The sequence below is a fragment of the Cetorhinus maximus genome, chromosome 6 (genome assembly GCF_964194155.1).
Source record: "Cetorhinus maximus chromosome 6, sCetMax3.hap1.1, whole genome shotgun sequence".
In the NCBI taxonomy this organism is placed as follows: Eukaryota; Metazoa; Chordata; class Chondrichthyes; order Lamniformes; family Cetorhinidae; genus Cetorhinus; species Cetorhinus maximus.
In genome coordinates, this window is record NC_135884.1 from 113,366,006 (window position 1) to 113,383,657 (window position 17,652).

General features: G+C 43.0%; 1 protein-coding gene across 2 annotated transcripts in view; it reads left to right on the plus strand.

Moving 5' to 3' along the window:
• Positions 1 to 17,652, plus strand: part of peds1a (plasmanylethanolamine desaturase 1a) — a 123,050-nt gene that overhangs the window by 87,666 nt on the left and 17,732 nt on the right. For both annotated transcript variants that reach the window (XM_078544316.1, XM_078544318.1), the window contains one exon: positions 10,200 to 10,344. In XM_078544316.1, coding sequence (XP_078400442.1) covers positions 10,200 to 10,344 — 145 coding nt within the window. The remainder of the gene's footprint in view (positions 1 to 10,199; positions 10,345 to 17,652) is intronic.

Here is a 17,652-nt window from a genome sequence, read left to right on the forward strand (position 1 = left end):
CATCATAATGAAGCCATCTCCTTAACTGCAGTGATCTTACATTGGACCTGGATGGATGCTTAGCAGTGCTCCTTATGTAAAGGTAGAGCTCACAACTCGATCTGGAATTCATTGCATGACAGTGCACTCATTGACTTAGGGCATATGGAAAGGATTGGCCTTTGAGAGGGAACATGTTGCGTACTGTCATGCTCTCAAAGCCATACATTTGCAAATCTCCTAAGGCCTCAGCAGGGTCTATGGAGGGAAGATGTTGTTATTGGCTGCTGTGTCAATAATGACTGGGCCAGGTTTCTCCCTAATGCAAAGGTCTTCCAGGCCAGAAACTTGTCAGGCTTTTGATGATTGCAGGGTCCTGAGTATTTGAACCCATCAAACCATTGTCCTGGTGGGGCACACTTTGAGGACAGTGCTTTGCTGCATGACGTAGAGTTAAAGGCCAATGCGTCCTCATGTGCGAAAAGCGATTGGGGGGCAGTAGTAAGGTAATGCCTCTACGATGGCGTAGTGGTATCGTTGCTGGACTAGTAATTCAGAGACCCAGGGTAATGTTCTGGGGACCCAGGTTCAAACCCTGCCACGGCAGATAGTGGAATTTGAAATCAATAAAAAACCTGGAATTAAAAGTCTGGTAATGACCATGAAACCATTGTCGGTTGTTGTAAAAAAAAAAAAACCTATCTGGTTGACTAATGTCCTGTAGGGAAGGAAATCTGCCGTTCTTACCTGGTACATGTGACTCCAGACCCATGCCAAAGCAGTTGACTCTTTAAATGCCTTCTGAACAAGGGCAATTAGGAATGGGCAATAAATGTTGGCCTTGTCACTGACACCCATATCCCATGAATGAACAAAAAAAAAATTATACATTGATGAGAGCTGGCGATGGGACAAATGGAGCTCCCTCTTGAGATGACCAAGTGCAAAGTTTTAAAGATTGGCCTGTGCCTTACTGAGCTGGTGTCACACTGACATGAGTGCATCCCTGTGTGATTTGGCATTTCAGACATTTAAAAGCTGCCATGCACACCGACTTCGTGGGGACATGGGTGAAGGGACTGTGCTATGTTGAGTCGCTTAAGGACATGTACTAAAGGAGTGCTGATCACCTTTCACAGCAGCCACATGTTGCAAAGACTACTCTTTCTTCCAAGGATGACCCTATCATTAGGGCATAAGATGACTAATGCTACTTCCATGATCATTGTGAGATTTTTGAGCTTTCGTGAGATGTTCAAGCTGAGAATGAAGGCGTTGTTGCGCCCTATGCATTGAAGGCTATAAGTGACTTTGGTGAAAACCTGTCTTCACCTTAATCTTACTGGAATCTTGTGGCTATAAGCTTGTCACGGGCACATCTGCCTCATCATGCCCACGCATTGGCATCCTTATGTTCCTTGTCTGAATCCTCGCCCTATTCAGCTTGAACATCTCATGAAAGCTCAGAAATCTCTCAATGATCATGGAAGCAGCATTAGTCATCTTATGCCCTAATGATAGGGTCATTCTTGAAAGGGAGAGTAGTCATTGCAACATGTGGCTGCTGTGGAATGTGATTTGTACTCCCTTAATACATGTCCTTAAGCGACTCCACATAGTGAGGATGTGGGTGTTGGGACTGTACTAAGTCAGAGTGTATGGCAGCTTTTTATGTCTTTGTCTTTAAGACAGCCATTTATGAATGTTACTGGCTGTTGCCAGAGAGCTTTCAAGGCCACGTGTGCAGGAAACCTGAGATCAAAGTGAACCTCTCAGCTCTGGCAGCCTGACTTGCATCATCCATATGGAACTGGATGCAATGGTCAGCTGTATTAAAAAGGGTATCTGTCACCTCCCTTAAGCATGTGTGTTGTCGATTGCGATATTGCACAAAGGTCCCCAGTGGAGCCCTGGAAGGACCTGCTGACAAAGTTCAGTACAGCAGTCACCTTCAAAGCAATGGGCATGGGATGCCCTCCAGATCCTGGCAGCATTAGTTCCTCCTGGAGAAGGTGGCAAATGTGAGCTACCACATCCCTGGACAAGCGAAGGTGCATGTGGCACTGTCTTTCACTCATCTCCATTTGTGAGCTGTGTCTTCTATAGACCCTTGGTCGTGCCACACATCTCTGTGGATTTTTTCTCTCCTCAACAGCATCTGGGATTACCTGTGGTCCAACTGCCACTTGCTCCTCAGGCCAATTGTCTTTTGAAGCTGTGCCAATTGGTGATGGACCCTTCTCATTCTAATTACAGCTGTCAACAAGGTTGCATTGCCTGCAGCCTGCATTCTCACTCCTTGTATCTGTGAACAATTGGGTTTGACACATCATCAAGTAGCATCATTGCTACTTCCCCTTGAATGGTTCACCTTTTCAAGGTGTCAGCTGTGGCTCAGTTCATAGCACCCTCGCCTTTGAATCAGAGGGTTGTGGGTTCATGTCCCACTCCCGGAAACCAAGAACTGTAATCGTACTCGAAAGAGTTGCAATCTGTGACTGTTGATAACTCGAAAGAATTTTTTGAGGTGTCAGCTGTGGCTCAGTTCATAGCACCCTCGCCTTTGAATCAGAGGGTTGTGGGTTCATGTCCCACTCCCGGAAACCAAGAACTGTGATTGTACTCGAAAAGAGTTGCAATCTGTGACTGTTGATAACTTGAAAGAGTTTCATCTCTAAGCAAGGGATCCAGTGTCATGCCCTTGGTCTGCCCTCCGTCTAGATGTGGCATTCCCCAGACCACCCCTTGGAGACTACTAACATCCTGGAGGGCCACGTGTGACTGAGCATCCCCCGTAGGGATGACTGCAGGTTCACAATGAGGTCTTGATGAGGATCAATATACATACCCATGTGCTATAATGCATAGGCCATTGTCAGCTTGCCTCTAGTAGTCTAGACACTAACTGTTGATACCCTAGCCTTGTACTTAAGTCATGACTGTGAGCATGGTGCCTTGTAAGTTATGACCGGTGCAATGGGAAAATAGTGTCCATTTAGCTTCTGTGCAGCAGCCGTAGCCCTTGATTGTTTGACCCTCCTTCCCTTTTCACATGCCTCTCTGAGGATCAGATAGCCATTAAGACCAACTGCACTGCAGCACCACGACTTAATGGATTCTCACCTGAATGCCCACCATTAGTAAAGGAGCAAAGCTCGTTCATTGCACAATAGACCTTTGAATCCAGCACTCAGCTGAGCCCTGTTCTCCTTGGCTTGAGCAGGAAACCGTAAAGTATCTCCCCCATGACCTTTCAGCCTTCTGACCTACAGAATCCAGATACGTGCCCTGAATGCTACTGAGCCCTATGTTTCCCAAAACCATGACTCTAACCCCCAGGACCAAATGTCTTAGTTGACTGACCACGCTGTACACATCACTCTGTGCACAACCATCACTGCCCAGAGAGGCCTCCCCCTGCCCAAGACCGGGGCCAAAACGTGTGCCATGCAGTGCCCTCTATATGGTCCTTACAGCCCCTATTACAGCCTCTCAAATATGCCCCCGGCAGCGTGGCCTCAATCCCAGGACAGGCTTTCAAGCATTTCTCACTAACACCACCACCACCACCACCTCCCCACCCACCCCCCCACCACCCGGAACCCAAAAATCCAAACTATTTTCTGCTGGCTGGAAACTGACTTTTTTCATTCATACCAACTGAAGTGCTGCTGCCCGCCACAATTCCGCCCATAGGATTTTATTGCTGCAAACTCTAACTGCCAGGCTGCAGGAGAATAAAATCAATTGTGACACCAGAGTAGGGAGCAGGTTTCAGTAAGTCTAGATCACTGGTACCATAAGGATAGCTGGAATGTAATCTTTTTAGGTAAAATGCCTGTGTTTTATCAGTATGGGATTTTTGCCAGTGCTCCCTTTATAAATTAAGCCACTTAACCATACAGTGTAACACTGAGTAATGAAGTTGCATGCTAGCTATGCACTATATTCACTAAAGCCTCCCAGCACATTGGATTAACACAGTGGGGACTTGATGTGATCCCTAATTGCCTCGGAGAACTGTACCAGCAGTTCTTACAGTCATTAGAATCTTTCACACATAGGGTCCAACCAGCAAACAATTAGACTCCACTTGTAGTTATATACAAGTTGGCATTAGTTACAAATTTGGATCAGTCATAGCTGGTGTAACTTTGAAAAGGACTTTGGTCTGGTTATTAGCCATGCACCATAAGTGGTCATTCATTGTGCTAGGTTATCAACAATGCTCAGATACATCTCGAGAATATTTGATTATTAGTCAAAACAGGATATTTTTACCCCTTATTTATAACTCATCAGTAAATTCAAAGTTTGAATATTGTGTTATATTGTAGACATCAGTCTTCAAAAAGAGTTTGATATATTGGATAGAGCTCATAGAAGAGTTGCAAAGATGAAACTTCCACAATTGAGCTTATTTCAGGGAAGAAAAGTTTGAGATGGAGGCTCCAACACAGAGTGATGGATAATTCAAACTGATTAACCTACATAACAGATTTTGAGCATAAAAGTAGTGAGCCTCCTGCAAGACTGCAGATTAGAATTTTTTTCAACTAGCAGAGTCATGAACATGTAAAATAGACTCTCAACAAAAGCAGTTAATATTAGGTTGATTGTCATAAAAGTGTTGGATAAATGCCTGCTTAAGAATAGCGTTGAAGGTTTTAATGACAATGCTAAGGATAGAGATAGATGATGAAATTATGTAACAAACCTGTAGTGACGATGGAGGCGTCTGTGGAATGCAACTGGCTAGAGTTGGATGGCTGAGTAATGATATTGAATTAATGTCTTTGTTTTGACTCCATATCTTTTGAGGGTAAGAACACTGTCAATAACTTTATTTTCTTCTGTACTCTATCTGTGCTAAACCATCTCCCTTAAGATTCAATGGCAATTCAATTGCATAGATTCAATGGCAAAGCAAAATGTACATAATGCATGGGGGTGCCGAAAGAGGTTTTGTGGCCTCATAACATTTTCAGTTATCTAAATGCTGCAGTTATTACTTGCATTGGGATTTGGAATAACAACTTTCAGTATTTGACCTTGTTTATTGGACAGATACTGAATACTGACTGGAGGCAGACGTCTGCATAAACTCTGAGGCATTTGTCTTGTGACTCCTGACACAAACCAAATGCAGCCTCTGTTGAGCTGAAAACAAACTGGCTTGAGGAATGTTTTCCTATCGTAAGTTTACTGAATTGTTGGAACAGATCAAACTAGGGCTGTATTGCTGTACTGTTATGGCCTTTTTATTCTTTGTTACTTTGACATTCAAATTTTCGGTTTGTCTTTCGCTCTATTTGAAATTATTTGTTCTATGTGCTCCAGCATGCTTCTGCTTTTAGTTTTTTTTTTTAGTTTGCCCTTTGTGCACTCATAGATCATTTTTTATATTCCGTATTTTCTTAAGGGGCTGGCTGAAAACTTCCTTGGAGAACACCACCTCTTTGTCATGGTGACATTTAAAAAGTAAATACATTCATTAAAATAGAATTGCTGCAAGAGGGATATGCTCCATTTCAAAGCAGGAAGGTGAGGGAGAAGGTGACTTGAACTTTTTTTGCACAGGAGTATCACATGACCTCCATACTTCACCAATTTGTTTACTCCCTCTTCTCCATTCATCATTTGTTATCCTCATTGATGTGCCTCCTGATCCCTTGTTTCTGCTCAATCTTTTCACTGCCATTTGAGAAGCCACTGCCCAGGTCTTGTGTCAGTTGCAGTGAGGAATCTGGTGCAAGAGTTTCTGTACAACAATGATAATGTGCACCCAATTTTCTCTCGTGCTTTGAGTAAAGATGCAATACTTTTCACTCAATATTTTGATTGCCCACTAATATAGATTACTTTATGCACTCGCTATGCCACAGTTCTTTCCAGTCTCAACACTATGAGCAAATGATGCACATAAAATGTCAAGATAGCAAATCATATTTGTGAGCAGGATTGAGAATTAATTTAATCGACAAATCAATCAACACACTTGTTTATACCACAAGCCTGTAGGAAGTATTTGGAGTGACTTACATTTTAATGGAAAATTTGCTAATTACAGAAGAGTACTCACCTAGTTCATGGAAGATATAGGTACAGATATTTTCAATGGTTGTAGAGTCATACATGCCAGTCTTCTGTATTTAATGTTTTGGAGTGCCAGGAAACAACTCTATTCTCCACCTCACTACCTGCCCCCACTACATTCAAAAGTACGATTTGGATCACTTTTGGTTCAGCTAAGGATTGAAGAGATTCAATGATGCTATTGTAAGGTTCATCAGTTCATGAAAGTGCATGCAGAAGTACTTTAGTTAATTCTACTTGAGAGGCTAACATCATCATATCCTCCCTGATTGCTTGTTAAAGTTTAACTTAGCTGCCTTGTATGGAATCAATGGCCACTAAAAAAGCAGTCATTTGAATCTGGATTAATATGTGAACTTGTGTTCCAACGGAGAAGTAGTGCAAAAATTCAGTGCATTTGGCAATGAGAGCAATTAGATTAACAATAATAGGAGCAATCTTTTGGCTGAGTGGTCCCTTTCCCACCTGTTAAGTCGGGCCTACCCTATAGGTCTAATCTCCCTATTGGTCAGTATAAAAATGGTTACAACAGTAGGAGAGCTGTTCTTGGTGTGGCCTCAGACTGTTAATCAGCTTGCAAATCATTCCACTACTTCATGCTATTGCCCAAGGGAAGAATGCAAAGATATGAAAATAACAGCAATAATATCAATGTATACCAAGTGAAAAATAATCTCACTGTACACTAGATGAAGAGAATGGGCAAGTAACCGATATTTGTGTAAGGAAGAGAAGCATAATCTGGATAACTGTGGATTAGTTAGCCTAACATCAGTTATGAACAAACTCTTTACATCGATAAAGTGTTGTACTTCAGGTGTCAGTGCTGGGAATGCTTTTGTTCTTTGTCTGTAAATAGATGATTTAGACTTTGAAAAATGGACACAATTTCTCATCTTATTAATGCAACTTGTGCAAATGTTGCACAAATCCTCCCATTTTGTCCTGCTTCTGGTCCTACAGATCTCTGAATACTAGAAATTGGAGCTACCTGGTGTCCAGTTCCAAAATTTCAATCTCCCCTTCCTCTCACGTTCTTTAGAAAGTTAACACCTCCCAAATCCATGCAAATCTTGTTGCAATTCCATGCCTGAACCTGTCGAAACGGGTTTCTGCTCTGTCACATCACTGAATCAGTCATAATCAAATCCACCAATGACATCCTATGTGACCGTGGTGCGGTATCCAACTTCTCCTTCTCAATCTGTCTGCAAGCTTTGACCACACGATCCTCTTTGAACATATCTCCTGTGTTGCCTAGTTGAGTGAGATTGCCCTCACCTGGTGCCACTCTTGCCTATCCAGTCATATCCAGGGAATCTCCTGCAGTGGCTTCTTTTCCAGCTCCTGCACTGTTTGCAAACTCTTGTGACCCTGATCCCATAAACTCTCCATTATCAAGACTACCAATATGAGCGTCTCCACCCATTGACTGCTGAAATCCTCATCCATGCTTTTGTTAGTTTTAGACTCAAATATTACAATATTCTTCTGGCCAGGTTCCCACCTTCCATTCTCTGGGCTGAATTTTCCCCCCATCGGGGGCGAAGTTGAAGGGCGGGCGCGCATAGGCGCACTTCCGATCGGTGCCCCCGATTGGGGACGTGGCGCCATTTTACGTGAGCGGGCCAATTAAGGCCCGCCCAGCATGACATCCGCACAGAACCTGTGCGGGCAGGGGGAGGGGGGTGAATCCCAAAGTCAAGAGTGCGCTCTTTCGCGCATGTGCAGCCTCAGGGAGATTGGCTCAAAATGTAAAAAACCTAAAAATAGAAAAGTAAAATTTCCCTAACATGTCCCCTCATGTGACAATGTCACATGATTTGGGACATGTCCATAATTTTCACAAAAATTTTATTAAAATTTTTAAAACCTACATGAAACCTCACCTGTCCGTGGATGGGGTTTCATGCTTTTTCTAGTTCGCGCCGGGTCTCCTGGCCTGCCCGCCAACCTTAAGGTTGGATGGCCAGGTCCTTTAATTACTTAATTGACCCTGTCAATGGCCTCAATTGGCCATTGACAGCTGATTTTGCTGCGTCCCTGCCTACCTGAAAATTTAAATAGGGTGTGGAGACATCGGGAGTTCCCCCCGACGTCACCGCACGTCATTTTATGCGTCAGCGAGCAGACCCCGCCCCTGCTCACAGCCACGTAAAATCCTGCCCTCTATAAACTTAAGCTCAAAGAGGAGGTACCCATATGCTATCTTTCATCATGTCTCATTCACCCTGTACTTTTTGAGCTACATTGGCTGCTGGTCAGTAAATGCATCCATTTTGAAATTCTCATCCTCATGTTCAAATCCCTCCGTGTCTTCCCCTTCCATATCTATAATCTCCAGCTCCTCAAGCTTCCGAAAGTTCACTCTTCCGTCCACTCTGACCTCTTGGCCATGCATCGCCCCTCAATCCCTACCTTCCCACCACCATTAGTGGGCATGCCACCAGCTGACTAGGCTCTAAGCTCTGGAATGCTTGCAATAAAGCTCTCCACCTCTCTGCCCCTTAAGACGCTTCTTTAAAAAACAGAACTTCATAGCATAGAAAGAAAGCAGTTGTGCGAACAGACCTACGCTGGTATTTATGCTCCATACCTCCTTCCACCTTGCCTCACCTTGCCTTGTTAACTTACCTTTTTGACAAAACATCTCTGTTTGGTGCCATGTCAATTTTTGTATGGTTACTCTCGTATGAAATGCGTTGGAACATTTTACTATGTTATAGGTGCAATATAAATGCAAATTGTTGCTGAATTGCAAATGACAAAAAACATAACCACATGGGTGGGTGCAATTTGTCCTGATAGTACCAGCCCATAGAAAACAGCAGGGAGGATAGGACACAGTGGAGTGTGTTCCCAAACATGTGCAGGTAGTGAACTCTAATCAAGTCATCTTTAGGGCACTGTCTGCTGTGGCTCCTTCATGCCTGCAAATATATTTGCTACTCTTTAAACATCCTCCTTTTAAAAGCCACTTCAGTCGAGTGCTGGCATATCCTGACCCTCTAGTCAGCAATGATTTTGTCCAGATGTGTCAATAATAGCTGTCGTGTGTGTCACCTAATGCACTCTTCTCTGGCCTAATTCCTTGGGGACAGATGTCCCCATTGTAGGTCAAAGTGCAGAGGTTTGGGTGTCCACCAGCTGCCACAGTGTTCACTCTTTGAATTTTATGTGCAAATCTTGCCGCTGCAAAAGGTAAGCATTTTCTTTTGTCCTATGACATGCAAATAAAACTCTTGTCAGCATGCAGCTCATAATGTGTGTGATGATAAAGTGATGAGACATGCAGTTGCATTGCAAGTGAGGTTTTTAGTGGGGTGGATGTGTGTAAGAATGGAAATGAAAGAACATGGCTGGGTGATTGGTGGGGATGTGGGATGTCAAGGGCATTGTCCTTGCTCCAGAGGATTGATGGCAAGGCCTGTCTACTTCCTTCCGTTCCCTCTGTGCTGCTCTCCTTGAGGTCCTACATATAGCTTCCTTCCTTTGCTTCACTTCATTTACTAATGTTTCCACAGTTGCAGGTGGCAGACCTGCTCCTGCACATCTGCCAGACATTACATTTTAAAGCCTTTGTTGCTTTATTGCATATCTGTTTTTGAGCGTACCTGCTCTTTAAGCTGCTGCAGGCCTTTACATGCTGCAGAAGCACAATCCCGGCAAGCAAGTTCTGAACTTGGAGTGTTCCTGGCACCTGAATTTTGCACCAGTATTTTAATTAGACTGACCCAGGGAATTATGGTGGGGACAAGTTTCGCCCAGTCATCATGAATTTCACAATACTTGCTGAGCACAGACATTGTATCAATTGGAAGTATAATGCTGGGTGGTTGGGAGTGTTGGGTGGGGCCTCTCAGAACATATTGTTGCCCAGAGGTGTCGCGTACATAATTGTAAAGTATTATGTTTCATGTTACCCTAATTCATATTCACAAAAATTGCTTCCAAAAATAATTTATTATTGTGACCAGATTCCCTTTCCTTTTAAGCAGCCTATCATTGGAACAATTGATTTAGATGCAGTGCAAATGTACATGTCACTCTTTGGTTAATACACTTGTAATATATGCAGTAAAAGTCAAGCATTCTGATGAAGTTTTTTTTTTGCTTGTTTACAGGCATTTATAAGACCTTTTCGAGAGCATCATATTGATCCAACTGCAATAACCAGGCATGACTTCATTGAGACTAATGGAGATAACTGTATGCTTACCGTTATTCCACTGGCCCACATGGCCTACAAGTTTATCACTAACAGTCCAGGTAAGATCATGTCATTGTTTATTGTGATCTATCATTTAATTGAACAAAAACGTCTTCAACTTCATGAAAGTTGAAGTTTTGATTCCTGGAATTAGGATTAATAGAATCCCACTGACCTAACTACAAGATATAAAAGTTGTAAGGAGCTTGTTAGCGCTGTAATTAGAAGACTTCTGAACCCAGGTTTAATCCTCACTTGTAAGAGGAGAGGGTGAATTACTATGTCACTAACAGAGAGGTCACCCATTCAACTTTCTCTCTGCTGCTTCCCCCACTTCTGCTTGCTCACCATGCCAGATATTCCCAGGCCAGAGCTCTGTCTGTTGGCCACTTTCTAGTTTCTCCACCAGTTACTCATTCATCCCACCTTGAAGACTTTTCCAAGTTTATCTTGCTCCCCTGAACCCATTTCCACTCAACTGCTGACCACCCAAAATTCCCTTTCTGGCCCCCATGCCAGTTGATTTTGTAAGGGGTTACCACTTTTCCTTCACTGTTTCACTCACTTTTTAAAATTGCGATCATCAATTCACATCTCAGGAAAATGCATCCTCATCCCCTCTGACTTTGTTAACTACTGCTTCATCTCCAACCTCCTTTCCTCTCCAAACTACTTGAAACTTTTGCCACCTTCCTGCCCCACGCTCATCTCTTCCCATAGCAATCCTATTTGGTTTTCCATACCCTACCCCACACACAGCTCAGAAATGCCCCAAATCCAAAGACAATTGTGGGTTTTTCTTTTAACTCTGTTCACTTTCCAGTGTCAGCAGGAGTAAGATCAGACAAAGTCTTCTAGCGACCAGTTTTATTAACAATAAAATACACTAAGTTTGTAGATAAAAATGCATGTATGCTTAAATCAGGAGTACAACTCAAAACTCTAAATGGTTAATTTCTTCTGTTTTGGAGAACTGTTAATTCTTTGTTGACATCCTTCTTGGTATAGTTTCCAGTCCGTTTCCCAGACTGTTTCCTCTTTTCACTTTAGAATTTCTGCATTTGTACCATACACACTGGAAAAAACAAGCTGCTCCTGCTTTCCCCCTCTCTTTCCCATGGTTCAGACAAGCTGATGTGACAGCTTCCGATGTTTACAAAAATTTCCCACAGACTTTCAAACCCTCTATAGGCTTTATCATTACAAAATTACATTGTCTCAGCTAGCCTCCTAAGCAGTCTGAAGCAATAAAAACTTTTGAGCTTGGTCAACTTTTCCTAGGTTGTTGTCATGAACAGTCAAGTCTAACAATTCTGTGTTCCGTCCTTTGTTGAACCAAACTGTTTCTTTAGAAGGTGATAAATTCATGCTGTAAATTACCAAAATTCCTCAACATGAGCAACATTAGCAGTGATTGTGGCTCATTTTCCCTTCCCGCTGTTGCTTCAGCCTTTGACATGGTCAATTACACCATCTATTGTCCATTTTGATGGAACTGCCACCCCTACATTGTATTTCCCCACCTCCCACCCCCGGACCCGAATGTTGAAGCCAAGAAAATGCACAAATTGATCAGTATTTCTTCACTTGTAAAAACACGCCTACGCGAATAATTGCTTTGTTGAAATCCAAGCTTGTCTGAATGATGGTAAAGATGGTAAATATTGCGATGCGAGGTGAGCAAACATGGAACTTGCTGACAAGAAAAGCCAAAAACCAAGAACAGATTATATGTAGAGAGGGAACGAGAGTGTCAGCAGGTAGGAAGGAAGTTGACGATGCTCACTTGAACATTGATATGTTGTCTGTTGGTATAGCAGACTGGAGTCCTGCTCTGGTGCCAACAGTTTGCGGAGGTAAAACAGCACATCTGTTGCTTAGGGGACTTGAGAAACATTGCACTTTACTGAGACCTCATCACTCACTGGAAAATCTCATAACAGTGTCACTCAGTGAAAGAGCATGAGCTGCCTTTGTGGTTTCATGTATTACAATCATTTAAATTAAAATCAGATTAAAACTTGGCTCGAGGTCAACGTTTCAACCTCTGACCAAACTGGTTAAGGTTTTGCTGAAACTCCTCTTCCCATTAAAGCTTGCTGATTATTAAGAGAAAATGGGAATGTGGAGAATGAGGCCCTGGGACTGCCCGGCATCTTCCCTCCAGCATTCAACCATGGTCTGTTTTCCAATCCAGTTTCTGGTGTCACTCTGCACTGGACATGGATGTCTAGAGTGAGAGCCAAGGAATGATTCTGAAGATGGGACTATGAAGCAGCTGATAGGATGTAGCCCAGAGCAGTGCCAGGCGAATCTGTCTCTATTTATTTTCTGTCATTGAGTCTAACTTGGCATTAATGAGGTAAGAAGCTAACCGTAAGCATGTGTGTGGACTACAATTCCTCCAGCATGGTGGGCTGGTACTTTTAAAACCACCTCATAGCCATACCAAAATTTAAAGATGTGCAATTATGTAGCAACCACCAGAAGTCCCAAAGCTTTTGAAGTGGGAATGTGGGGAATGCCACAGCCAGTTTGCACCTAGTAAGCTTCCACAAACAGTGTAATAATGACCAGAATTTGTTTGGTATGATGTTGATTGAGGGATAAATATTGGCCAGGACACCAAGGGTAACTCACCTGCTCTTCTTCAAAATAGCCCCATGGGATCTTATTCATCCAAAGGTCTGACAGGTCAACATTTCCCTGGGGTGTCTGTCTGGACGGGAGTGGGACTTGAACTCACAACCATCTGACCCCGAGGCTAGACTGCTAGCACAGGAGTCACTGCTGACGCTTTTAACCTATGGCCCTGGCTATTCATATAAAGAACCAGTGAGTGAGCTCCTTACTTGCATTGGCGATCATGGGCTGAGGGGAGCAGACGGACTTCACCGTTGTGGTTAAAGCGAGTTAGCTCACTGTGTGCCCCTAGCGGTCTGCGCTAGGCTTGTTAGCAAGTGGCATGCCTTGCATCAGAGAGAGAGTGTATGTGGAAGGAGAGGGATTTATCAAAAAAAAGGGGGAAATATAATTGCTGCGGCAATCTGGTTGGAAAAGGAGCAATTCCTAGCTATCTGTTAATATCATTTCTAAGCATTTCAATCCCCTTTCAAACTTCTTTTCTAAGGATTGCTTTCCTGGTGGAATAGCGGAATCTTACTATTCACATTGTGAAGGTTTGACAGAGACTGAAACAGACCCGCTTTGTGAAATGATGATTTGTCAGTAAAGTGAGTGAATCTGAAAGGTGTTTTCTTCAGGTATGTTTTTGTAGCTGATCAGAGGCAGAGATGTTGCTGAGACCACCCTGGGTGCCTGTCGATCCCACCATACATGAGACTCGGTCCCAAAAATTTACTCGGCGCTTCCCTTTTTAACTTTGTGAATGCAGCATCAGTTCACACACCCAGTTTGAATGTTTTGAAACTTATTCATTTTGGGCCCCCCCCCCTGTTTGGGGTCCCTGTTGTTTGGGGGCCCCATGCCACGGCATGGTGTGTTTCATTGTCAATCTGCCCCTGCTCAGCGCCATGCTCTGGAATAGGTTGAGGCTTCGAATCCTACTACACAGGCTTGAGCACACAAGGCTAACACCTTAGTGCAGTACTCGGAGTGTGCATGTGCCCATATTGGGGGGTGAGGTGGGTGTGTGTGCGCACATTTTTGATCGGTGCTGGCTACACATTGGTGCAATGATTTACGATGAGCTGGTACAGCTTGAAGAAGCATATAAAGCTGGGTAATTGTTGAGATAAACTTCTAAATGTATTTTATGGGCTATTTGATTGCACTATACTTTCAAGAGGAGTGCAATGATCCAGTAGGCTTTTTGGCATAATTGTGCTTATGTTTTCATTGAGAATGCTGTGGATTTTAGTGTGTTCTTGGATTTCTGGCATTCTGTTGGGTCAAGGAAGGAGGGATCATAGGAATGTAGGAACATAGGAACAGGAGTAGGCCATTCAGCTGGTGGAGCCTGCACCACCATTTAATTAGATCATGGCTGATTACCTACCTCAATGCCACCACTTTCCTGTGCTATCTCCAAATCCCTTGATGTCATGAGTCTCCAGAAATCTATTGATTTCTGACTCGAACATGCTCAATGATTGAGTTTCCACAGCCCTCTGGGATAGAGAATTCCAAGATTCACCATCCCCTGAGTGAAGAAATTCCTCCTCATCTCAGTCTTAACCTCTTATCCTGAGATTATGTCCTCTGGTTTTAGTCTCACCAGCCAGAGGAAGCATCTACATCCAGCCTGTCATGCCCTGTGAGTATTTTGTAAGTTTCAATGAGGTCACCCCTCATTCTTTGAAATTCTAAGGAATTCAGATCCAGTCCCCTCAATTCCTCCTCATACAACAATCCCGTCATCCCAGGGATAAATCTGATGAACCTCTGTTGCACTCCCTCCCTGGCAAGTATATCCTCCCCTGGATAAGGAGACCAAAACTGTACACCATGCTCCAGGTGAGGGGTCCTCTCCAGGTGCAGGAGGGTGAAGTAATCAAATCTAGTTTTCACATTATTGGAGATGTACTGCTTCCTTTGAGCCAATTGGCAACTTTGCTGTGATCAGTGGAGGTGTCGACCAAGTGACAGGAGGTGAGCACCCAGCGATGTTAGCACTGATCATGTTAGCTTGGAAAGCTGCTGTTTTCCTTTGAGTTAGTGTTGCAGAGTTAGCATAAGTGGACCCAGTTCAGATTCAGCAGCTGGACATAAGGGGGTGTGTGTTAGATTGGTTGAAGCCAGCTGGTCTGCACTGATAATTTTGGGTGGTGCACTAGTGATTGTGTACTCCACCACTTGAGCATATCACTTTTTCTCCTATGTTCCTGGCACTGGACATAGGATTGAACTTCAAGTGTTAAGGTCAGGCTCTGCATGGATTGAGTGGCTGGGGATTTTGGGGAAGTGCAATCCCTTGACATTGCGGTTTTTCTTTGTTAAAGGGAATATTTCCCATTGTGAAAGAAAGCTGTTTTGGAAGCACCGGATAGAGAAGCTTATGGGTGTTTTATTTTCACCTTGTCCTTGTTCTTTGGGACAATAAATTTACAGATATTGATGCTGGGGTCCAGAGTCTCCTAATTGGGCAGCTGGCCAGATCATGACTTCACCAGAAGCCCAAGTAAACTTTAACCCTGGGCCACTTAAAAGGTCAGAATTCATTTGTGAAGCTTTGTACCAGATGTAGCTGTATTTTCGACCACTATCCTAATATGGTACGTAACACTTGGCAACAGCTGTGGTGCTCATAATAGTTTCGCTACTAAAACATCTAAAAATTCTGATGTTGCCAAAAAAAACTACACAGTAATCGTAGCACCAGGAAAATACACTGCTATCTCTGGGCCAGAGTCTCAACTGGGAGTGCCTGCATTTTTGGATAAGAGTGCGCTTGCTTTCAAAATCATGAGAAAGAATTAAGCCGCAACTAATAGTCAACGGTGCCTGGTTGTCAACAAGATGAGGGCTGCTATTTTATACCATTGCTTTAGAAGCTGCGGCAGATGTGCCTTATTAAAACAATCTTAATTAATTTCCCCTCTTAGCCAAGCCTTTGCTTTGGAATCTATATTTTAAAGCAAACTTACCACGTCCTAAGTTCCAAGAATTTTTGTTTCCTCTAATATATTGATTCTTAAAATCACTGATATTTTAAAGGAAACTTACTAAGTGGTCGTTAGGATGTTTGGAAGAAAGTACTCTTTTTTTGTTTCAAAATACCAAAACTTATATCAAGAATATGAGATGGTTGAACCGTAGTTATCATTATCTCTTTCAAGACGAAGCCTTCTTTGGAATTGCAGGATTGAGAAATATCTCTACAAGATAGGAAAGTTATTGTGTAGAACGTGGACTACGCATTGCCTTTAAGATATAAGTAAGACACTCAAAAGTGTGGTTTTAAACAGATTGAGTGATGCACCTCATATTGTGAAATGTAGTTTTTGTTCTCCATTTCTTTTTGAAGACATTGCATCATTTCCACAGGAATGCTGGCGACATTCAGCTCTTTTATGGCCTCTATGCTGGCTCTGTGTTGTCAGGCTGTTTTCTTGGTATCCAGTCCTGGCTGAGCTGCAATATCCTCCATTTAACACTAGGAAGACCAAAGCGGTTAGCTTTACTTTATACCATCCACACACACTGCCACTGATACAATCGCCTTCCTGGCCCATGCTGAACCAGACTGTTTGCATTCTTGGTGCCCTTTTTGACCCTGAGCTGGTTTTCTAACCCCATATACACTCTATCACAAAGGCCTATTTCCACTTCTATAACATCACCTTCCTTCACACTTAGTTCAGCCAGTTTTCTTCTGAAACCCTCATCATTGTCACCTCTAGACCCTATATTGGTTCCAGATTCCTCAACATCCCAAATTCACAATTGTTATCCTGGTCTTTAAATTCATTCTTGACCTTGCCAATGAGACCCACAGCCTTCGAGAACCCGCCGTTTCACCAGTTCCTTCATTGGATCTTTGGTGGCCTTCAGCCGTCTAGTCTCTGCACTGTGAAATTGCTTCCCTTTCCCCTTTAAATCACTCCTTAAATCATGCCACTTTGACCAATCTTTTTGCCACTCCTCCTAATATCTTCCCCTTTAGCTCAGTATGGTATTGTCACTTTAGTGAAGCACCTTGGGGTTTTTTCTGTGTTAAAGGCATAGTGTAAATGCTGTTATTATTATTGATGTGGTGATCCAGGTGAAGCTTGTCTAGACCACCTGACATCCTTTGGTGATGAAGCCTGTATTTGACCAACACCAGATTTGAAGCTCTTGACTGTTCTTCCTCTTAATGCCATCTCCAGTGAAGTAAAACATAGAGGAGTAAAACACAGTGAAGGAAAACATTTTGCTAAAGCCCCATTTTTGAAACATGTGAGAAAAGGGTTTAACTTCATTTAAATAAACAGTGGAATACAAAACTACATGCTTTCGTCAGTAAATATGGAGAATCTCAGATTCCATTTTATTTAATTTTATTCCTCTGCATCCATGTTAATTTATAAAGTGTTGAGTAGCTGGGGTTCCCTGCATCGCCATCTGCTTGAAAGAAAAGGCAAAGAGAGACATAAAAGCCATTCACAAATCATTCCAAATACTCAGTGGGGGTTATCATACTGCCGTCATTGCAGTGATACTCTCACCCCATCCAAATGCTCAACAGGAGGACCATCATGCTGCTATCATTCCAGATTGTTTGTGCTCACAGCCATTCCAGATTGTTTGTAAAACCTTTCATTTATATGTAATCAGACTTCAAACAAGCAATGCTATATTTTTGCTGGCTGTGAGTGTGGATGATCCTGAACAATTCTGATCCTGTTCCAAATCTACTTGGAGTG